The following is a 24528-nucleotide window of genomic DNA, read 5'->3' on the forward strand; positions in this document are numbered from 1 at the left end:
TGTATAGTCTAGGTTGGGAAATATGGGCATTGAACAATTTTAAATTAGTTTCACATTATTATTTGAAGGCATGTTTTGCACAATTTTTTTATTGAGGGCTGACTTCCATTCATTATCTGAAAATGTAATTCAGTGGCCCTGTTACTGAGGCTTCTGCAATTTATCTAGATGTTAAAAACACTAGTGTAGCTTGACCATTCTACATATATTTTCATTGCATCTAGAAAGCTTCATTTCCCCAACAGATGGAAGGTTAGGAAAATTTATTTTTTATTGTCAAAGTTATATGTAAACATAGCAAATGTTTTGATGAAAGGTAATATTTGAGGCGCAGTAGTTCAATAGATGCCCATTCATTGTCAGAATTAAAATCTCTAATGATTTCTGTGCCAGGCATACTTCATATGTTAAATATTGTTTGCTTTACAGATGGCTGAAAAAAAGTAGATTCAGAAATTACTCAGAACCCTTGACTTTTTTCACGTTGTTATGTTGTAGTCTTGTGCTAAAATCATATTTTTTCCCCATACCCAGCAACAATCAATACCCAAAAATGACAAAGCAACAATAGGATTTTAGAATTTTTTGCAAAGTTATTAAAAATAAAAAAAACTGAAGTATAGATAATGTAGTAGTCCATAACAGCATTAGTAACAGGACCTTTCAGTTATATTTTCATATAATAGATCCGCTGTATGTGATCGTCTTGTACTGGTGCAACTGACAGTAACATAATCATTCAGTATGTCATAATCATAAAAATAAAGTTGAAGAACTGGATTTCAGAGTAGTTGCTGTTAATTAACAGTTTTTGGTTAAAGAGTTAGACATGCATGGAGGAGTTAGTGCAGGATTTCCTGTTCATGATTAATGACGATGTTACAAATACATTACTTTTTTATTTTCTTTTATGGCCTCATATGTGTATTTGCAACCTACTAGTATATTTGCACCTTTAAAAGCAAGTGCCTTGCTCATCTCTGCTTCAGATTTCTCATGTTTTATTTCTGCCCTAATCTATGGGCCCTATGTATTCTAAACAAACTAAGTTACAATTTTTTGAAAAAAGAATTTGTTATTATATACTAGCTGAAATACCCAGTGTTGCCCGGGAGGAAAATAAAGTGTTTTTTTTTAATTGTTTGAGAAAAATATAATTTAAAAAAACCCACAACTTCAAAAATAAAAATAAGTTAACAAACAATGAAGACTCACTAATGTGCTTGTCTTATGTTCTTGTATGTATGTTATCATCCAGTTGACGCTCGGAACCGGCCAACTCTATTTAATTTCAGAAGCAACAGGGGCATGGTGGTGCTCAGACATAAAGAATGCTGGCAGTCACCTCCAGTTTGCCTTCTGGTGGTTGTTCCGAGTGTCAACTGGATGATAACATGCATACAAGACAGCATAGATCACCCCCACCTTATCCAGAAGGGGGTGGGTTAGGGTTGATTTCACCCTACATTATTTTTAGTCAAGCAATGAGAAACATGTGTACCAAGTTTCATGAAAATTGCTCCTGCCGTTCGGAAGTGATGCTGGAACATACATATATACATACATACATACATACACACATTGACTTTTATATATATAGATTGGAATGTAGCTAAAAAGTATAACAATTTTGGGAACATCTTCATTTTAACAATATTAGTTCTCCCACATAAGATGAAGATATAACCAGCTGGTAACATCTTAACACATTCAATTAGTGTAGTATGCCAAAAAAATGCATTTGAATATGTTTTAGATTATTGTATAATAATAATTCCTGAATATGCAGTGAGTCCGTTAAAAAAGCTGGTCAAATTCAAATTTAAACATTATTCCTTGGAAGTAATCAGTTTTTGGTCTAAACAACTTTAGCTGTTTTATTTCTCCTATACATTCAGTACATACGGGAATGATGAATATGGATCAGTAGTATTAAGAACAATGTCATCTTCATGAACAGATGCCTTTTGTTTAAGACTTTTACAATTCCCTGAATGTTAGTATGTTTACACATGAGTTCAGAGGCATTTAATCTGTGATAAAAGACACTTCTTTCTGATTCCATGTTTAAAAAAAAAAAAAAGCAGAGTTTATATTCTTTAGATTAACCAGTGTGTCTGTGCTGTATTATAACATTATAAATCCAAGTTTGCATAATGTGATGAATAAATAACAGGATTTTTCTAAACTTGGTGATAACAAGATCTCAGGAAGTCCCATTGTGGCTGAACATACTTTGAAAATTCAATAATTATTGTCTGCCTTTAACATATTTTGTTTGAACTTGAAAAATAACACAATGAAGCACTTCCTTGTTTCTGTTTGTGAGAATTTTTGCCAGAATCTTAATATCACCATTTAACTGTCTGTTATTCTAAAAGGTGTTTACTTTTCTTATTGGTTTAAAGAAATTGATGTATAAAAATTATTGGTGGCTTACTATGATGCACTGTAAAAATATGATAATGTCTTGAATATAGTTGGAGAAACCTCCATGGCTGTCACAGTTTATGATTTTACTTTCAGTATGAAACAGTATATCATCTATAGAGAAAGTGTTTTCCTGCTGTTAAAATTTTGACTTAATGATAATAATATGATATGATAATAATATTTTATTTATAGACGCCTTTCAAGGCACACAAGGACACGTTACAGAGCACATTAATAACAACAGTCACAGCATAACATTAATAAAATACTATAGTACAATAAAACCAGAATAAATATAATAATACAATTAAATTTAAATTTATCAGCTAAAATTACCAGAATAAGCCAGTTTAAAAAGATGTGTTTTAGGATGAGATTTAAAGGTAGGAAGAGAGTCGATATTACGGGTGTCTTGTGGGAGAGAGTTCCAGAGGTGAGGGGCAAATGAGCAGAAGGTATAATAAGATTGATAGTGTAAGAAGGATACGAGAAGGAATGGAGATGTGAAGAAGATCAGAAAGACAAGGAGGTGCCAGATTATGAAGGGTCTTGTAAGTAATAAGCAGAATCTTAAAATCAATGTGATATTTAATAGGGAGCCAGTGAAGTTGTTCAAGGACAGGAATAATGTGTTCTATGGAAGGGGTTCTGGTAATAATACGAGCTGCAGCATTCTGAACCAATTGGAGTTTGTAAAGGAGTTTGTGAGGAAGACCAGAATGGACAGAATTACAATAATCAATACGAAATGTAACCAGAGCATGAACAAGAATAGCAGTGCTGGTAGCTGAAGGGATGGATGTAAACGGCTGATATTATGTAGATGGAAATATGTAGACCGAGTGACATTATTAATATGTGCCTCGAATTTTAAGGTACTACTGAGAATAACACCTAAGCTCCTAACCTGAGAGGAAAAAGAGATTAGAGAATTATCAATACTCAATAAAATACTATCACATTTATCTAAAACATATTTAGTACCTACCAGAAGAACCTCTGTTTTATCACTTTTTAAGAAAGTTAGCAGACAGCCATGATTTAACTTCCTCCAGACAGTCAGAGAGGGAAGAAGGTGGAAGAGTGGAATCAGGCTTAGTAGACAGATAGAGCTGGGTGTCATCAGCATAAAAGTGAAAATTAATACTACATTTCCTAAACATATGACCAAGGGGCAGAAGATAAATAATAAATAGAAGGAGACCCAAGTCACAGCCCTGGGGAACACCACTAAAAACTGGGTAAACTTGTGATCTGAAATTTTTTAACTGTACAAACTGTGTACGATCAGAGAAATATGATTTAAACCAGGCATGTGAAGTGCCAATAATACCAATCAATTTTAATTTCTCAAGAAGAATATCATGAGACATTGTATCGAAGGCAGAGCTCAGATCAAGGAGCACAAGTATGGTTAACAGCCCGGAGTTAGCTGCCATCAGCAGGGCATTGATGATTTTAACCAGGGCTCTCTCTGTACTGTGAAATGGACGAAAGCCAGACTGAAGCTGTTCATACAAATGATTGTCAGTAAGGTAAGTGGGAACCTGCTCAGCAACAGTTTTTTTAAGTGTTTTTGAAAGGAAAGATAAATTTGAGATTGGATGATATTTATTTAGGTTGTAGGGTTTTGCACCAGATTTCTTGAGAATTGGAGTTATCACAGCTGTATTAAAAGATAATGGAACAAGTCCAGACATAAAGGAAGAATGCATGATGTTAGTTATTAGAAAGGAAAGTGAAGACAAACAGAATTTAACAAAGTAAGTAGCAATTGGATCCAGCTGACAGGTAGAGTGCTTGGATTTTCTAATAATACCAAGTATTTTCTCCACAGTTGGGAGTTAAAAACTGGCAAGAAAAGAAGAAGGGGGATCATAAAATACTCCATGTACGGAATTTTTAATACTAGTCAACTACTGGTGGATATTTCCAATTTTCATATTAAAAAAAAGGTCATAAAAGAGTTACTTTGGTCAGTACAAAAAAACTGAGAAGGATGACTGTCAGGTGGCCAGAGGATTTTGTTTACAGTTGAGAATAAAGCCCTAGTATTCCCTTCAGCTGACCCAATTAGTGTTGCATAGTATGTAGTTTTTTGCTGCAGACAAAGCATCTTTATAGACACGTGTTCATAATACATATTGTCATGGACATCAAAGCCAGACTTTTTATAAAGGCGTTCCAAATGTCGGCCCTGATGTTTAAGTTGGCGAAGTTCCGTGTTGAACCAGGGAGCAGAGTGAATGAAAAAGACATTCCTGGTTTTCAGAGGAGAAAGATTGTCTAAAAGGCTGCATAGTCCATTTTTATAATGGGAAACCAGTTCATCTGTGGTAAATAAATTGTCACAACATGGGCAGACTGTCAACTCCATTGAAGGAAGCAATTAAATCAATATTCTTAATATTGCAAAATAAGACAGAATGAAAAAGATTTGTTTTAGATAATATTAACTCTATAATAAAAGACACCAGTTTGTGATCGGATATCGACAGGTCAGATGCTGTACAGTTATAAGGAGTAACACCAGAGCAACAAATAAGATCAAGAATATGGCCTTTAGATTGAGTAGGAACGTCTGTAAATTGCTGCAGACCAATACTATCGAGGCAAGATGTAAAATCCCTTGTAAGATTTTCAGTAACAGTGACCATATGTACATTAAAATCACCCAACAAAAAACATTATGGGACATAGAACAAAGGGAATTTTGAAACTCAGACAGTTCATTTAAAAAGTCCTTATTCAACTTGGGCAGTCGATAAATAGTGGGAGTCAATCCATTGATTTGCAAGACAGTGGATTCAAACGAGGCATACTGAGGCACAGTTTTAGAGCATACTTTCGGCTCCACGCAGTAGATTATCATGAGACCTCCAAAACTACTACAGGCATGTGCTTGGCAAATGTAAACAAAGTCAGGGAACAGCTTGATTAGGCTGCGAAAAATCACTGGGTTGCTGCCGGGTCTCAGTTAAGCAAAAAAAAAAAAATCTAACTTATGGTCCACTAACAGATTGTAGAGTATAGGCCCCTTACCGGTGAGTGAATGGACATTAAATAGCCCACTTGCAATCTTCTGTTGAGTTATATACTTTTAAGTAACTTCAAAGTCTATTGTCATGTATACATAGTACAATAAATTTTTTACTTGCATGTCTTCTCAGAATAATGCAATATAAAACAAATAAATAAACAAGTACACGCAATATGTGAATTCTTATGATTGACTATGACTTTAGGCATCCCAGAAAAAGATTTGACCACTTTGTGTACAATGAGATTCTTACTTCTTACTAATCCTACAGATTAATGATAGTAGTATAATACAAACAACAAGCAAAGAATACAGCACTATACATTAATACAGCCTCACTCGAAAAGTATAAAAGTATTATGCGGTGCCTGAATGCAGTTGTCATTATGAGCAGCTGTTGGGCAGTTATAATGAAATTTGCGGATAAATACCGGATGATAAAATTTGCCTCTGAATCTAGTGGTACCTGTGAAAATGGTTCTCTGTTTTTTGCTAGAAAGCAGGAAAAAGAAATAATTGTGTTATACTTAGGGTTCATGAATAGGACTGTACAACTTTTTAAGGTTTGTATCATATGTGCTTTGGCACTACAAATGAGTTTTTGTATAGGGTAACTCAAAGGTAAATCGTTACATCTATCTAGTTACAAGCCTTTGAGCTTTAGTAGAATCACTACAGTAGATTTTGCTCTACAGAGATAACTTCATACATCATGTGTATACCTGTATTTACAGAGAAAGTATTGTGACATGGTGAACTTTGAAAACATGAGTTTATTATTGAAAGTCATGTACTGACTACATCAGACTTTTTTGGGAAATGTTTTAGATAATGTGGATGAAGAGGAGTGATCTAATGCAGGATTTATTATACCATTAAATCTTCTGCCATTGTAAGTTTGGGATTAAATATTTTGAGGCCTGCAGAAAGGATATCAGCTGTAAATGACTGATTTTCCAATTTATGTATTTGTTAGCCAGGATTAGTTTTATACAATTTATCTGTAGTATAATAAAACATACTTTTGAATACACAGAAGGTGTTACTCTATAAGTAAGTTATCGTATTTGTCTACATTTATTTTATTAGAATGAAATACTGTGAAACTAATTCCTTTTTATATTTAACCTACTTTCTTAATAATTAAATGAGCCTAATATGTAAGAAGACTTCAGTGAGGTAAGATGTGATGACACCTTTTTCTTTTCATTTTTTAAACAAGAAACTTGATGTTCCAAATCCTTTCATCCATTTTCCAAACCCATGTATCCTGAGCTAGCGTTGCTAACAAGGCAGGAACAATCCCATGACAGGGAGCAAGTCTATTGCAGGGTGAACACACACATCCTCACACAGTTTTGGAATGCCAGTTAACCTAACCTGCATGTCTTTGAACTGGAGCACCTGGAGGAAACCCATGAGAACACAGGGAGATAGCTTGCAGGGATGCAAACCATGTCCTTGTTGTGAGACAGCCACACTAATATTGTGCCACCATGCTGTCCCACATTCCAAATCATAAAATTTAATGTTTAACCCCAGCTATCCTTTTTTCATTTAATCAAAATATTGTTGAAATTCCTAACGCAAATGAAACTTGTGGGTTTCCCCATTTTAAAAGAAAGAAAAAGAGGATGTTGTAGAATTTTTGAGTATTTGTTACTAATAATAGTTAATTTTTTCAGCCTAGAAACTGAAAACTTAAAAAGTTTGTTCAATATGTCTAGGAGTGTTAAGAAATAATAATATTCTGAGAGTTATGAAATACACAGCAAGAGCTGTGTAATATATTCAATATACAGTATATTTGTAATATCAGCATAGCATTAGTAGATTCTGTATTGTTAACTGAAGTGATATCAATACAGACAAACAAAAGTAAAATAATACAGATAAATAGTACAGGCCTAGCTTAATTTTTAATATTAAGATTAATACAGTATTATAATATTGTGTTAATAGTGTCACTGGTGTTAACTGAAATAGGGACAGTCCTTCATAAGGTCTACTTATGTTCCTAATATTAATAAACATACACAGTATATTAATCATTACTTTCAGCCTTGTTGAATGTGTAAAGGGATAGTTAACTCCTGAGTTACATAATCGCTACTTGATGCTGTTATCATTTATGTCATTTCTAAGACAGCAGCTTTGACTTCAGCCACAATAAGGACCAGCTTGTCTTTATACAAGACCATACATTTCTTCTTGGTAATTTTTTCCTTTAAAAAAAAAAAAAATATCTTGTTTCTTGATTCTTGTTGGTAATTAAACTCTTTCTTTAATTCCATGGCTTGTTGCTATGGTCATTGTACAATAGCATACATTTTATAGTTTTCTGGACATGTTTCTTGTTATTGTTTGGCTGCTAATTAAGGAAGAAGAAACAATTAAGGGGTCTGAGTCATCAAGAGCAAGTCAAATAAAATTAATTCAAAATAAGTTAATTAGGAGCAAAAACAGGTCACTAATTAAGAAATGGGTTAGAATGAAAACCTGCAGCCACTGGGGCCTTCCAGGACTACAGTTGGGGACCCCTGCTTTACATACTGTTGTTCGAGTTGAACTGGATGTGAATCATCATTTGTGAACTAAACGAAAGCTGTTAGTTCACAGGTGACAGAATCTAAAATATAGTGAAAGCCAGCTATCCAAAATGTCATAGGAAACTGCATTCAGCTATGAGATAAATCAAGGATTGACTCTGTAGAGCATCATAGAATAGAATATTTTTAACTGTAGTTTGTTATTCTGATATTTGTAAGTCTGGTATGTTTATATGATTTTAAGTGTTTTGTAATTCCATTTAGGCCCTTTTATTAATCTTTATACTGTTTTGCATTGCAATGAGTATTCCAGTAAAAAATGTTATGGATGAGAATAAATAAAATGAGAATTTAAAACTGTCCCAAAGTATTTTAGAAAAAAAGAGGGTAAACATTATGAAATGAGGATTGAATATACTCCAATATAACAGGTACATGAATGTAATAGGTGGTATGACAGTTTAAAGCCGCCACAGGACTGATCCAGTGTGTGAAAGCAATGGGAATGGCTTTGCAAAGAAAACAAGTTAGAAAATTTACGCATGCCATAACGTTCCGGTGCGTTCAACAGCTGTGCAGGCAGTGAAGCCCTCAACCTAGTTCAATAGCTAGGTTTTGGTTGTAAAACCTCTATTTCATGGTTGTGGGGCCAGAGGCCTACCCCACTAGGACTGAGCAGAAGGCTGAAACAGACTTGGGCAGGACTCTAATCCATCACGGGGTCACTTTTAGTCACACATACACACACACCCCATATTCATATACAGTGACAATATGAAATTATCAATTAATATAATCTAAATAAATAAACTTGTAAATAATTCCTTCCTTTGCTTGAGCATGTCTGGCAGTATGACAAATGTTAGGGAAAAGAAAACTTTACTACAGCAAGTGGTAATTACTGATTTCAGGTGAATGTATCACTCCGATGATACATTTTATGGTGACCAGATTTTTAAAAGTTCCAAACCAGGACAATTGTGTAGCATGTACACCCACATATAAATACCATCCTCTTTTGTTTAATGCCTGATTTAACTCTTCATCATCACAGAGGGATCACAACCAGGAAAAAAAAACACTTTCATAAATAAACACATTATGTTTCCACACAGTGGGACAAATAAATGCTGGTACTCTTTGTTTTTGTGTGCGTCTCATTCCTCCTCACAATGCTGTTCGAAATAAAGACAAGTTGTTAACAAGTGCAGCTCCCCTGTGGGGTTTTGTGTACGCTGTTGTAAAATATTGTGACAATGTATTTTTCGGCAAAGAAATTTTTGCATCGCTAAAAAACCTTATTAGATGGTCATTCTGTTATTCTTCAGTTATTTATTAGGATTTCTTGTCTGAAATCAGGTCTGTTGCTTATACTGGAATTATAAACTGCAGGTAATGGATCTGTGAGGTTAGTTTAGTGTCGGGTTAATATTAAGTTTATTTACTTTGCATAAAACAGCTTACACACCACAGGATGCTTCATGTCTAGATAACCTTGCTTGCATTTTACATTTCATTACAAATTAAAGCATTGGAAAAAGTGAAATTCTGAATGTCCTGGTTCTCTTCTGTTAGTGCTCAAACATTACAGAAGATTTTATAAAGCAGAAACAGCTTGCTGATGTAGAGATTTCCGCATGCGGCCAGCTGGACTTTCCAACAGAAGATTGCCTGCCAGTTGACATGTGCGAGTAGCTTTTCTACCTGTAACCGCTGTCTGCTATTGTTTCATTAACTTGTATTAGGGATCTGTTTTAAATCAGTAGCAACTATTGGAGGTGAAAATATGCAAACTATACAAGTCAAGGTAACGCTGAATCAGTAAAGCAATTTGTAGTTGATATTGTAAAGAATGTTTATCTGTTTTAAAATAGGGAAGTTTGCATATACACTAATGCTTTTCAATGGTAGATTTTGGAATTTCAGAACTTTGTATATCTTGATCTGTTCAAGATATCTCAACTAATATTGAACCATTTTGACAAATATCCTTGAAAAGTAAGTATGCTACATTTCAGACAAATTGTTTGATGGACAAATGGACAGACAGACAGACAGACAGACAGACAAACAGACATGAGCTATTGGAATAGCTGTATTTCGCATTTTATGCAAATGCACGTAAAATGACACAAAAGCATGATGCAAATGCTGAAGTCTCTTATCATAAGTCAAATCAGATGTTTTAGATTTTGAAGGAAGTTGTTATTGTTTGTTTATAGTATTTCTTGAGTTTCTGTAAAAAGCTAAATTTCTGCGCTTGGGACAAATTAGTTTATCTATCTATCTATCTATCTATCTATCTATCTATCTATCTATCTATCTATCTATCTATCTATCTATCTACAAATGGATATTGGACTTTGGTGGTGTTGTACATTCTCCGTTTGATTGAGAGCTGAGAGCAGAAGGATCAGTGATCCAAGTCAGAAGTTTTTCTTTTGCTTTTTTTTTTTTGTAATACTTGTGTATGTTTGAGGGTGGTGTTGTTGTTTGTTATAATATTTCTGTATTCCTTAAGATTCCTTAAAAAATAAATTCCCCCCTTGGGACAGATGATATATCTGTCTAAAAGTTCTCATATTTCAAGTATAATTGTACAGTGTTTCTTAATTTGTAGTGGTCAATGTTACTGCTGCCTTCATTTGAACACAGAAAATGTTTTGTTTGTTGACTACCTTTATTTGCAAATCATTGGAACATAACATTTTATTAATTATTTAAATGTTATAATTTTTTTTATTTTTAATTTAAGAACAGTTTTATAAGTATAATTATGAAACACCACCAATCATTAAGGTGATTATCTAATTGTTATTATTTTCATAGGTACTTGGAGTTGCGTCAGTTTGGCTCCGTTCCTCATGGAGGATTTGGAATGGGATTTGAGCGTTATCTTCAGTGCATTTTAGGAGCTGACAATATTAAAGATACAATTCCTTTCCCAAGGTTTTCTTATTCATGCCTCTTGTAATTCTACATTACATGGCCAGTACCTGCTTTAAGTCCAATTCTAAATAAAAAAATCATTCTTTCATATTATTTGCATGGTGTTTGTGTGCAGGTAAATTTATTTTGGATTTCTTTGCAATTAAAAAAAACAAAGCTGCCTATTCAAATTAAGTTTTTCATTTGCTGAAAGGTATGATTACCTGGGTTACAAAAGAAACTTAAATAAATTATACCTTTGTCACATAATAAAATAACAACTAGGAGGTAATTGTGACTTCCTCAACTACATAGAAATAATTGGTGCCAGCCTTAATTTCCTTATAAGGTGGTATAAATATAAAAATGAAAACCTACTTTTGCTGTGTTGCAGAAATATTTTTCCAGTAATATTTTGCTATTTTTGTTATTTTTTCCTAATTCTGTAAAAAATATATGTGTGTTTTACGGCCAAAACCCGAATTTTGGCCAAGAGGTGTGGCCAAAGTCCAAATTACTAGAAATGACCAGTGTATATGTTACTTTGGCCAGCCATTTTGCGAAGTGGCGAGAACTCCCTGGCCAAAATTCGATGCGCTGATGTAAGACTGTCAGCTCAAAGTGCAAAGATGCTTAAAAATTTCAGATGCAGATTCATAATTGAGTTTTCCATTCTGCATGAGAAACTGCTTAAGGCAGGTCTTGTTCAGGAGGCAGACGCCACTGGAGATGGCCTTCCTCTCACTCAAACACTAACCTTAAGGTCAATAAAATAGGTCCCTGATGTTAAGTCACTATTTTAGGGCTAAAATGATAAAAGAAATGTGAAACCTACTTATATACCTAATCTTAATTATTGTGAAACAACTAAGTGGTGTCCTCATTCTGAACAAGAGCTGGCAAGGCTGCACTTGATGCAGTTGTACTACTAAGTGCAAAACAAATCTCTGCTCATGCCTTTTTTCTTCTGACTTTGGCCAATCGACCCATGCCATTTTGCAAACTGGCTGGCCAAATCCCAAAATCAAGGAAAAGATTGGACATTTGCCGGTCAATTTACAATGACATTGGCCATTTTCCGATTTGGCCGGACACTTCCCACTTTGGCCGATTTCGGGTTTTGGTCGTAACATATATATAATTGAACAGTTTTGTATCTCTATTAAAATACTTAAATGCTTTTGAAAATTAAGTAAAAAGTCAGTCATGCTGGAATCTGCTAAAGACAATCCCAGCTAGCATAGAGCGCAAGGCAGGAACAAACCCTGGACAGGGCACCAGTCCATCACATGGTGAACACACACACATCCACCCCAAACACAGTAGGGCCAGTTTAGATCGCCATTTCACCGAACCTGCATGTCTTTGGACTGTGGAAGGGGAACTGGAGCACCCAGAGAAGATGCATGCAGACACAGGGAGAACATGTAAACTCCATGCAGTGAGGACCCAGAACGTGAAGCCTAGTCTCCTTACTACGAGGAGCAGAGCTACCACTGCACTACCATGCCATCCAAGTAAAAAATGTACTTTTAATAATGTAAGAGATAGTATGAAAGTGTTTTAAAAGGGTTTCAGTTAAGCTCTGATGTCCTGATAGCCTGGTGTTACCAAATAAATTTTAGTGTGCAGTTTGATTTAAATTTTAAATATGTTTGTAGTTTGGTAAGTCTGCAAGTTACACTACCTGAATTGACAGGGGGAAAAAAACATGGGTTAGGACTGCCAGTGTGGTTAACATTTTGGTAATAATTTAATTTAAATACTGTGTGTAGCTGTCAAGACATTTTTAGCCTAAAACATGAGTGGTACAATAGGAATGTAGAAGTGTGACATAGGTACTGTACTTATAATATTTGCATTTTGTATTACATATTTAAGATTTTAATATTTATTTATGCAGATTATAATACCAAACAGCTCTGCTTTTAAAAATAAAATTATAGTATTAATATTTATTTTCTCAACGTCTAGTGTTACGTAAAGGCAACTACTTGTCACTGGGTGAGGTGAAGAATATTACTTTCCTGTAAGTATTAAGACAGGTGAACAAATATTCAAGGGCACCTTTTTAAATGTCAAGACAAAATAGTTGAAGTAAAGTGCTGCATAAGTATTTAGTAAAATTGGCAGGAGTGGCAAATGATTATTAGGAGAAACTGGGACACATGCCAAACATTTTTCTGCAGTGCAGGCTGCTTGCAGTAGCCTTATACTTAACATAGAATTTTTTTTTGAGAAAAGAGGATTTTTTTCACTGTTTATATTTATGTGGCATGGAAAATGACAACAACATGAGGCAATTCCTAGTTCCTAATTCTGCTCAATGCATGTGGTGTTTGACTCATTTGTTGGCTACTTCCCAAAATGGAACAAGAAAATTCTTAGACATAAATGCCTAAATTAGTTTTCAAGACACCTAATTAATGTTTTTTTCATATTTGTCAATATATTATGTACTAGACATGACAGTGTTACTGTCTTCTTTCTTTTGTGTATGCAATATATTAAAGTATTGGGATAGTGTGGCCCAACAAAATCAGAGAATAGTGCCTTGAAAAGTAACCACTTATACCATAAAGTCTTGACTCTTCATTTTACATGTTTATAATTTTCTTATTGAATTAAGAGGATGAAGGAAATGTATGGACTGAAACATTCAACATTGTACTGCAAAATAATATACCCTATATTAAAGCAAGAAATAATCTAGGATGTACAAACATATTTTCAGTTTATTTTACTTTTGGCTATAGCTGCAAGTGTGAAAACTATTTTATTCTTCAGGTATTCTGTTGTATGTTTGTATCATATTTGCTGTAGCTGCCCAGGAAAAATACAATTTTCATATAAAATACAAGATATTTGCCTTTTAAAATTGAATCATGGCCTCTGTATTTATTAAAAATGGTTAATTATTAGTTTTTTAAGTATCTAAGTAAGTCATAATAGCCATGTTGCACTGTCCTTGCATCTCAACCTTCTGACTACATACAGGTATATATGTAATGTACTGCATAATTTTTCAGCCTCCCACTTTTACCTAAGAATATCCAAGTATTCTTGATACAGAAAAGACCTTTAGCCCCATCTGGGTTTCATCTAGTTAAAATGAAGGTAATTTTACTGATCTGCTAGCTTGTAGTAATTAAATTGCAACATAGCCGTGAGAGCCATGCTGCATCAATTAAATTAAACCTGATTACATCAGGCTATTTCAAAACAGACCACAGGTAATGTTTCGTAATTAGTGGTCACCTTCTGCTATGATTTTACTGGAACTTCATCTCTGTGTCTTTGAAAAACCAGTTTTTTTGGTGTCATAATTATTTGTATAATTGTATAGCAAGCTGTCTCATCTTTTCTATGAACAAATAAACATGGATATGTTTAGAGGGCGTGGCCTTAAAAAAAACAAGTGATTGTTTGTTGACATACTTTGTACAATATATAATTTGTTCCCATGACTTTCCAGACACTAAGAGCGCAGTTTGCCTTATGTACATGTGCTTTACCATTACAAGCACATAAAGTAAATATTTTTTGCTGCATGGTTTTGGACTTTATTTATGATCTATAAAATGTATTAAATATAAACCATGTACTTGAATTAAACAAAACATTTCATAAGCAAATGAATATTGTACCATTATCAGAATGCTGCCTTTATTATCATATATTTTATCAAAGTAGGCAGTGCATTTATAGTTATTTCCTGGTTTCTTAAATTTAGTTTATTTTTTTTATTGTCTTCATTAATTCTGACATCAAAATGCAACATAATCTAAATTTTGACTTTCCAGGAAAGTATGGTTGACTAAAAGTTTTCATACATTTATTCTAAGAAATACAAATTCACTTTGAATTTCAATTGTTTTCTTATGATTAAGAATTTAGCACAGGTTGCAATGAATCTTATTTCAGATTTTTTTAATATGGACCGTATTTAAATATTTTGATTAAACTCTACAGTTGGGTAAGTTCGCATTGAAGATTTTACTCAGTAGTTGTATCATGCTCCACCCAGTGCTTAATTTGGAATCTTTATATACTACATGTGGCATATGAGTAAATAGGCTGCATACATGTTTTGAACCAAGATCCTTTTTGCAATAGACAAAGATATGGTAGACCACCTACAACCAACAGTCACTTCTTAATGTAACATTTTCATCAGAATTATTTTTGTATTTTACAGCATAAATATAATGCTTTACTGTACAAAAACTGTTTTTATTGTTAAGTATTTTGGGTAAATTAAACTTGGATTACTGTACTTCTATTCTGCTATGTAATAATTTGTTACAAAAAACAAAATCATGTATGTTGATTCTACACTTGGAGAGATAAGATAGTATACGTTATTTTTGCTTGTGTTTCATAACTATGCATTATCAAGTTGGTTGAGTCCAGTTCAGGGTTAGACTTGATCCTATTCCAGGTGTAAAGCCAGGTTGGCCACACATACAACTTTTTGTTTTAAAGAAAAATGTATGTATCCGTTCAGTTTTAGCATTTGGTGTAGAATTTAAGAAAGTAAAGTAGTGAAATATTTGAGCAGCTTTTTGGAGTATCGAAGCAAAGAGCATCATAAATCAGTGGCAGAGTTTAGAAGCTGTTTGGTTATCTGGCTTGAAGCAAATGTACATTATGATTGGAGCACTGGATTTGCTCAAGTCTACCAAGTGATGGACTGACACCCCACCTAAGGTCTGTTTCTGCCTTTTGCCTGATTCCAGTTTATCTTTCACATAGTATTGGGTCAGAACACTGCAACAAGTTCACAGGTAAAAATAGAATTACAAACTTCACAAATTACAAAAGGCACACACTTAAAAATATATTTAGTTTAAACATACACTATACAAAGAAATGCCAAACTAATTAACATAAAAACATCCTAATGAAATATTTTCATTAATTTTTAGTTGTATAATATTTGTTTTAAGTCAAGATTCTGTTAGCAGCATCCCTAGCTTTTAGTATTGTAACAAACTTTAAATTCAAGCCTATTATTTATAATGTTCTTAAAACATTTTGTTATTGATCTACAAGACGTACTTAAAACATTTTTCAGTCTTACATGTAAGGATTATTTAAACAAGTATTATTTTTCAGCAAAGTCCTTATGAAAATCTTTCTTTTATAAAAAAATCTTGGGATGAGATGAGACTTTTTCAGAGAGATGAGAAGACTTTTTCAGAGAGAGAATTTCATGTCTCGTGAGACAAGACTTTGTACCAAGAGATAAATTGAAAACTGAGGTTCAAGTGGGGGCAGAAATAAAAAACAAACAGTAGAAGAAAAAAGACAAAAGAGTAGAAGACAAAGCAGAATGTCGTAAAGAGGGTTCAAAAACATAAGCGTGACACACATGCAGAGCAGGTTAGAGGTTATGAAAGTACTAAAATTCGAAAAGTAACAAAAAACTGATAGTAAAGATTGCATTAGCGCTAACAAATAGAAATTATTACTCTGTGAAATAACGGAACAGCGAAAGGAGATTGAATATATGGGCATAGGTGATATGACAGAACTACTACAAGTTTAATTTCAAAGAAACCACAATTCGGTCAGGTTTATACTTAAAATCATGGAGAAGCGATGCAACATGGAATTGAAAGAGTTATAACGATCGGACGTATTACAAATTCTATAGCCAATAATGCATACAAATCCATACATCCAAAAGTATCGCACTTTACACGAAATGTAGCTGAAAAACACGGACAAAGAAGTTTTCTTGGATTTCTATATGAGTCCGAAAGATCACGCTTACATATTGTGATGTGAAATTTTGCATAAAGTTGATAAATATTTTGCGTGTCTTTATTTGTAACTTAGGCATAGCAATGTAATATTAGTGTTACATTATAGATATTAACAGCAATGGTTTGATGGTTTAAGAACCCCTTCCCCCCCCCTTTCAGGGTAATTTTATGACAGGGTTGGGGGAAGTGCCTCAAACAAGTTTGGTAAGTGTTTCTCTGGTAAAGTCTCTCAGTCAACCCTCACAGAAAGCCAGGCTGCCTAACTGCCAAGCTTTACCTTAACATAAGGTTTGGAGGGCAGGTGTGAAGGTGTTCTATTCCCCCATTGTTCTGAAGTATGGCTGATTGGAACTGGCTTGTATCAAAAGCCTTTAAGTACCACGACGCTGTATTGACTCTAGGGGTTGGACAGAAAACCTATAAATTTGCTTGCTTTACCTCACTCTCTCTCTCTTACCAAACTGATGAAAGACCATCACACACCATGAACTGAAAAGGACAACACAATGAAGAGCACAGCTCGGCAGCCATATTGAGACAGGCATGCAGTCTGTTCTGAAGAAAGCTGACCACAAATGATGCCTTAACTAGAGACATTTTAAGTAAATAACAAGTCTGTGTGCCGCCTGAAACTACACATCACCATTTATCAGGTTGTGTGGTTGCCAATATTCAAATGTACTTTGTATATTATTATTTATGAATATTATCAATAATACATTATTTAAATTGTAACTTAACTCCTGCTTGTCTTTTACTACACCTAATTGCCTGAGGTTATATATGTAGAAGGGAAGGTGGGGAGAAGTTATATGGTACAGTGCCTTATAAACAATGGTAAATCTGGGAAATTTGAGCTGTTCTGACAAAGGCTACAAATGAATAATACAAAATGGGAAAGTAGAGTAATATATTACTCTACCAAGACAAAACACATATATAATAAGCCAACATGTGACAAATCTTCAGCGGTAATAGTTTTGAAAGATGGAGATATCAAAGACAGAGTTGATATTCTTGTTTATCCAAAAGCACAGCACGATTCGTCGCAAGCGACTGGTCCACTTGAATGTTGACTGGCAGAGAATAAATCTTTGAAGGAGTATTCTTCTCCAACATTGGAAAATACATGATAGCTTGCCAATATCATTCTCCTTTTTATATGTGTGAGATCAAAGTGTTCTAGATGATTTCACATGGCATACAACATCCTATTAACCTTACTATTTTTTACACATTGCTTGGTTGTAAACAGTGACGAGTCAATTAAGCCTCTAATGCCTATAATATAATGTGCATGTGCAAATATAAAACTCTCATTGTGTAGTAATATCATTTTACGTCCTATGTATTAAACCATACAGATTTGCATAAAGGTATGATAGGTTTATGGTACATGCAGAAGTTTTTTTTTTTTTGCTCCAACTGTGGGGCTACTGAGTCTTTTTCAAAGAAGCATAATACTTATATGTCATCTTAACTATATTATTCTTCAAAATGAAGTTTCTAACAATATCTACAAATTTTGATGAAGTATTGCAGTTTAAATGTTTTACAATTCTTGCTTTAAACTGTGATTGTATTTTTGAGGACTGGAACAAATGAAATGTGATTAAGTAGTAATCAGTGGTCATTTTAAAAGTTACCTGCAATGTATGATTGTGATAAGAAGTTGAACCTTGTGTTAAATCATCTGTAATTTTGTCCTGTGCTGCTAGGATCTCAATTTACTTAATTTTTCTGTAATGCTATATATTGTCAGATAATGATAATATCAGAAGAGGTCATGTATCTTTTGTCAGTTGATACAATGGGATCAGGATAAACCATTCTTTGATTTTTGTGACATTGTTGTGTCATTAATAACAGAGAGACAGATATTATTAGTCACGTTAGTTAATGTTAAATAAGGTTGGAGAAGTCTGCATGCAGTAATCAAAATTCCATTACAGCTCTACCAATATATTCATGTGAAAAATGCTCCTGGATGCTTTATAGTTATATTTCTGGTGTTTGCATATATTTTTTACATCTGAAGGATGTTTGACTTGCCCACAGTTGCATGGTGAATTAGTGCTGAAGACTGAGGAAGGCTACCTGGTAATTCAGAGTCCAAATGTTTTGTCAACAGGCCACAATACATATACATCAGAGCCTCTGTTTCAGGAACTTGACTGTTTTCAAAAACCACCATTCCCTTCTCTGTATTATAGGTGTATCCTGATTTCTGTCAAATATACAACCCTCTTATAGTGCCTACAAATATGTGTTTCTGTACTCAACTTGAATACGTCAAACATAACATTCCCCACTTTTGACTAAATGTGTAAGCCAGTTTTCATTAACCATTGTGTTTATACAATTGTCAGATAAGCTGTAGGTGTCTTCATTTAAATATTCTCAAATGATAACTTTTGCTTGTTCATTTGTTCCATTCAGCACTAAACAGACTTGGATGCTTAAATTAGAATTTCCGCAGCTTCTGTTGTGTTATTAGGCAGTATTGAGATGGCCTGCCAGTTTTGTTGATATTATACAACACCTTATGACAGTGGATATTGTTAACTTCAGTAAATAAAATGAAGAGTGAGTGGTCTTTTTGTATTATAGTCTTAAAGATGCTATATGAAGGAGTATGAAAATGAAATAATGAAACAAGAACATACAGAAATAAGTGTAAATAAATAAAACATTTATGCTCATATTATCATTGTGTTTTTATTTATTGTCACATTTCAAAATATATTTATTAATTTGCACTTTTATTGAATTTTGTGTGAGATATGCCTCCATACTATTACTGGAGCTATTTGAAATAAACGTATTGCACTTGCAATTGTGCCACTTTAATTGTAATCTTCTTTAAAGAATATAATAATTTGTAAAAGTGGAAAATGTTAAAGGTTCTGTATTATGTAAATCTTGACTGATTTGTTCTTTTAGTAATGTGGCTTCAATTTTATCCATCATCTAAGTTGGTCAGTTTGCTAATGTATTATGATACCATATGTGAAGGAAGTTGATAGTTCATTATGTCAGTGGCAATATATAAAATAAAGACTGACAGTTTGAAAAATAAATAAATTTAAGAAAACTAATCTTCTACTGGGAATAAGTCACACCTACATAGCTGGCGATGGGCTGAATCCTGCTTCACGCCCACACTTAATGAGATTTCAAGCAAACGGTTACCGTAACTTTAGCAATACTGTTCGATGCATTGTCCAGTAGGCGGCGCAGTTTGGCACGAATTAATTTTCATTCAGCAAAATTGATTTTGGGGAAGAGTCGTATTTTGGGTGTAACTCACGGTTTACAATTACCTTATATTTTTCAGTTTAAATAAATATCGAAAAAAACATCACCTGGTGTTTATAATGTAGTGTTGCACATCAAAGAACAGGATTCGTAATCCCAGCACAGGCTATTCTTTTCTGAGATCGTCAGTTTTAACATATTTCTGATTGTTATATTTTGAGAAAAAATACAGTCAAATTATGCGATACTGCTAAAATCGCATATGCCATCAGCGCGCAGGATTTGTAACAATAGTTTAATTGCTCAGCTTAACTAAATTTCAGAGAGAATAAAATCAAATCGTTCAGCATCCGACCTCGACGACAAAGTTGATTATGTCTTTCCGTGACAAATCATTACAGCTTTGCCTCCCATGTTCGACGGCCAGGTGTCCTTCGCTATCCACACGGACATCGCATTTCTGCTCTTTTTGACAGAGCGTGCAACTTGAATCCGGGCGTCGAGCTCAGCAAACATTTTAGAAAGCTCCCCGAGAAGGCGCCGGCCCCTTGTCTGTGCTCTAAACCCACCCTTTGTTACGAGTGGGCGTGGTGTCTCTAACAAACAGCTGGGTCCCTTCTCACCACAACGCGGTGTCACTGCGTGCTTCGTGCGGCACCAACTGTCAGCTCGCTGCCGCTCTCTGAGGGGCCGCAACCGCTCTCGGACCGGGCCACCTGCCCTGCGGGACACTTGGCTTTTAACGTCCTGCCTTTTATTGTCGTCTTCGGGAACCGGTTTGAGCAGATAGGATCGGTCACTGACAGGACTGCTCTTCTCAGTTTTCCATCCAAGCATGAAGTAAAGTCAAGTTAAATGTTCAGAAAAAGGAAGGGTGGCTGTAAATTGCTTTGAATGTTGTAGCCGAAATTCGAGGAAATTATTGATACTGGGAAAAGTGCAGTGAAGATGAGCGGAGGAGAAATCATTCATGAAGGTTGGCTGAGAAAGTCTCCACCGGAGAAGAAATTGAGACGCTACGTAAGTAAACACTTTTGTCGATTTTCTGCGTGCTTGTAGATAATACTTTTAAAAGATGCTAAAGAGGCATCTATGGGGGCGAGCAAAGAGGGCTGGACGTGTTGCGCATGTTACTGGCTCAGCTGGTCCGAAAAACTGTGTTTCAGGGAAGAACCTGATAGCAGAGTACTAATTAGTCAAATTGTCGTGGTCCTTGAGAGGACATTTTATCATAACCCCTAAAGAATGTTTCGACTTCATTGTCCGGCCACTCCTGGTTATCGTTCATTTTGCGAGTGCACTGGTTGTGTGTGCTTATTGTGTGATGTGGTCTGCATTGAATCGCACCTGTATAGAATACAGTAGGGTTAGATCAGATGGGAGGAGACTAGGAATTCGCTGACCCGTGATTGTGCTTGTGCATATGTCATGCCGTTTGAACATGGATGTGTAAATCGCTGGTGTACAGAGTTAATAACATGTGCAGAACTCTGAATAAAAGCCGTTATTTACTGTATATACTATTGTGTTATTTTATATGTATCTGTATATATTGGTGTTTGCGTATGTACTATATTTATGTGTAAGTGCTTACACAATGTGCAGTAATATTTTGATGTTTTATCCATATATATATATTACTTTGAACATGCATTTCTTGTGTTAATGGGTCTCTGCATATAAAATGTATTTCTCTTTATGTACATTGTTTGTGTGGTACATGTATACATAATCTTGAATTTATATGTATGTGGATATGCTTGAGTGTACCCTGTGATGGACTGTCTCCCATCTAAGGCCTGTTTCAGCCATTTTGCCCAATCACAATTTATTGTTCACATAGTATTGACTTGTAATGCAGTAACATGTTCACAGGTAAAATATAATTACAAACTGTACAAATTACAAAAGGCACACACTTAAAAATATTTAAACACACACACTAACCAAAAAGATTCAAACTAATTAACATAAAAGCCTCCTACTGATATATGTCCATTAGTATTATCATTGAGATATGGCCAGTCGATAGTTTAGGAGAGGAAAACAAAAACTCCACTCAACAGCATCCCTGGAGAAAATCAGCATCTGGAGGGTCCATGGCCAGTTGTAATACAAAGTCAGACACAGTCAAGCACCAGGCGCCACAGCAGGATACCAAAAAGAGGAAGAGCCAATAATTCTAATAATTATTGTAATCATTTTTTTTTTTATACGTATGTCTAAGAATCGGAGAGGCAAGAAGTTCTTAAGCAACTCCAGTAAACAAACCGTATGCTAGACTAACTGATGTAGGATCAGTGAATATGTCCAAGGGCAAATGCGCAAATTATTATTATTTGTTGAACAAATTTGTACAAGTTGCCTTACATTTGAGATAGAACTGGTTACATTTCTTTTTGTTTTTCCAGTGGGAGCACAGGCAGGTAAATTGCCTTGTTTATTGTCACACAGTTTTAGTAAAGGAATTTTAGCCCACATCAGTTATTTAGTTATTTCCCATGAACATGGGAAAGGTGCTATATTAATAATAATAATTATTATTATTATTTATTTATGCAGTATACTTGTACATACATTTATATATATAATATATGTGTGTATATATATATATATATATACATGTGTAACTGTGCATATGTATGCTCAAATGTTTATGTACAGTAAGTAAACATTTTCTTATGCATAGATAGGGATGTGTGTATCAAACTGTGAGTTGATACTACATGTACAGAAATAAACATGTTTGTCTAAATATTTATACACATGTGTATCTTCTAATAGTTGTATATTTCTGTCTGCATATAAATGTTTATTTTGCTTTAGTATATGAAATACATTCATTCTTACAAATTTTTGAATATGTACTCTAGATGGTGAAAGTGTCCAAGTATTTTAAAATATCTTCTTACAATATATGAAATTTTGCATATTTCAGCATCAGAATACAGTATGCATATGTTTTATACATTATGTTATAGAGACTAGCTGTGTGGAATGTAGGAATGTCCTTTTTTTTTTAATGTGCTCTAAAATACCTGAAAATCAGTTCTACGTTAGTTTTGTCTCAGGTTCTTTCTCCGAAAAGTAAGAATCAGGAAAGTTTTAGAACTAAGGTTGCATTTACCTTTACTTACCATTCTTACCTCTTTTAAGGCTCATTCATTGTTGTTGTGCACTTCTTCATTTGTAGAACTTCTTTTACCATGTTATTGGGAGAAAAGTGCTGGCAGGTGACAGGAAGGTGCTGTCTTGGGCTCACCCACCACCTGTGCTAAAGGATTGTGTGAGTGTGTGTGCCAGGATTACTGGCAGAATTTTAGATGTTAATGACTTTTGTGCTTTTTCTCTTTTACTTGTCATCACTTTTTTAGTGATTTCTGCAGGTGGCATCTCTCTCTTGGCCCCAAGACTATATGAAGTTTTGATGCTTGATATTTACCAAAGAGCGCGCCAAGTCTTTGTTTTGTGTGGCTTCTGCATTTAAGACTTTTTTCATGCCCTGCTTCATTATGTAACACCTTGTGATTTTGCAAGTGTAACAGGGAAGTCAGTCCCTCTTGTGTACTGTTGCTGTCTTTGATTTGCACTCAGTCTCCAGTCTCTGCTTTCAAACGTTCCTGTCTGAAATTGATTCAGGACTGATCTTGGGCCTCTTCATTGCTGTTTCTTTTTTTTTTTTTTTTTGGTTGTTGGATGACAGTTTGGTCGGACATCCTGCCTGGATGCTTTGCTTTTAACTAATGCCAGTATTTAAGACATTGTAGTCTATTGAAATTGCACATCTGCTGAAGTATGAGTGTCCTGACAGCACTTGCTGTGCTTTAAAGCAAGGCTTGAAGTTTTCCTGAAGCCCTAAACGGTCAGTGGGAGTAGGCTTATGAAAACCATTTTGTGTGGTTAATGACAACTGCAAAAGGCCTCTTGTTTAAAAAGTAGATTTGCACTTCATGGCATTTACATTTACTTATTTGATGCATTTATTCATTGTGACTTATAACATTTATGATACAATTGGTTACATTTCTGTTTTGGTTTTCCAGTTGGAACATAGGTATGGTCACACTGTGTCGGTAACAGGATTTGAACACCCAGCCTCAGGGTTTAAAGTCCAAATTCTTAACCACTATACTCCCATTCCAACATATCTGGTTCCTATGTGCATGATATGGAAAGGTAAAGTTGTATATGGAGAAGACATACGTACACTGGGAAGACATGACACATTTATACTAAAGACCATACTGTGTGGCCTAGCTGGACTTGAGACCACAAGATCATAAACAGTCCCACTTTTGATTGTGCAGTGTAAAATGGTTGCACTGCAATTGCAGAATTAAGTATGTCTGTCTTTGGAGCACTGTGGGATTGTCCATTTGTCTATCTATTTTCAAAGCTTTGAAAATTTCTTAATCATACAGTCATGTAGGGTTGGCACAAGGCAGTAAGAAATTCTGTATGGAGATGGAGAGTGAATCCATTGCAGAGCACACTCACTGGGCCAGTTTTGGGCAAATATACATATTAATCAGATGTAGGAAAAGTGCAC

General features: G+C 34.6%; 2 protein-coding genes across 2 annotated transcripts in view; both read left to right on the forward strand.

The window, feature by feature from the left end:
* The window catches only part of nars2 (asparaginyl-tRNA synthetase 2, mitochondrial), a 105334-nt gene extending 94270 nt beyond the window's left edge, over positions 1 to 11064 (forward strand). Inside the window, exon 14 of the mRNA XM_039744321.1 lies at positions 10852 to 11064. Coding sequence (XP_039600255.1) covers positions 10852 to 10996 — 145 coding nt within the window. The 3' untranslated portion in view covers positions 10997 to 11064. The remainder of the gene's footprint in view (positions 1 to 10851) is intronic.
* Positions 11065 to 20573: 9509 nt separating this feature from the next.
* Positions 20574 to 24528, forward strand: part of gab2 (GRB2-associated binding protein 2) — a 235937-nt gene continuing 231982 nt past the window's right edge. Inside the window, exon 1 of the mRNA XM_039744322.1 lies at positions 20574 to 20999. Coding sequence (XP_039600256.1) covers positions 20928 to 20999 — 72 coding nt within the window. The 5' untranslated portion in view covers positions 20574 to 20927. The remainder of the gene's footprint in view (positions 21000 to 24528) is intronic.

The sequence above is a fragment of the Polypterus senegalus genome, chromosome 2 (genome assembly GCF_016835505.1).
Source record: "Polypterus senegalus isolate Bchr_013 chromosome 2, ASM1683550v1, whole genome shotgun sequence".
NCBI classification, from domain to species: domain Eukaryota; kingdom Metazoa; phylum Chordata; class Cladistia; order Polypteriformes; family Polypteridae; genus Polypterus; species Polypterus senegalus.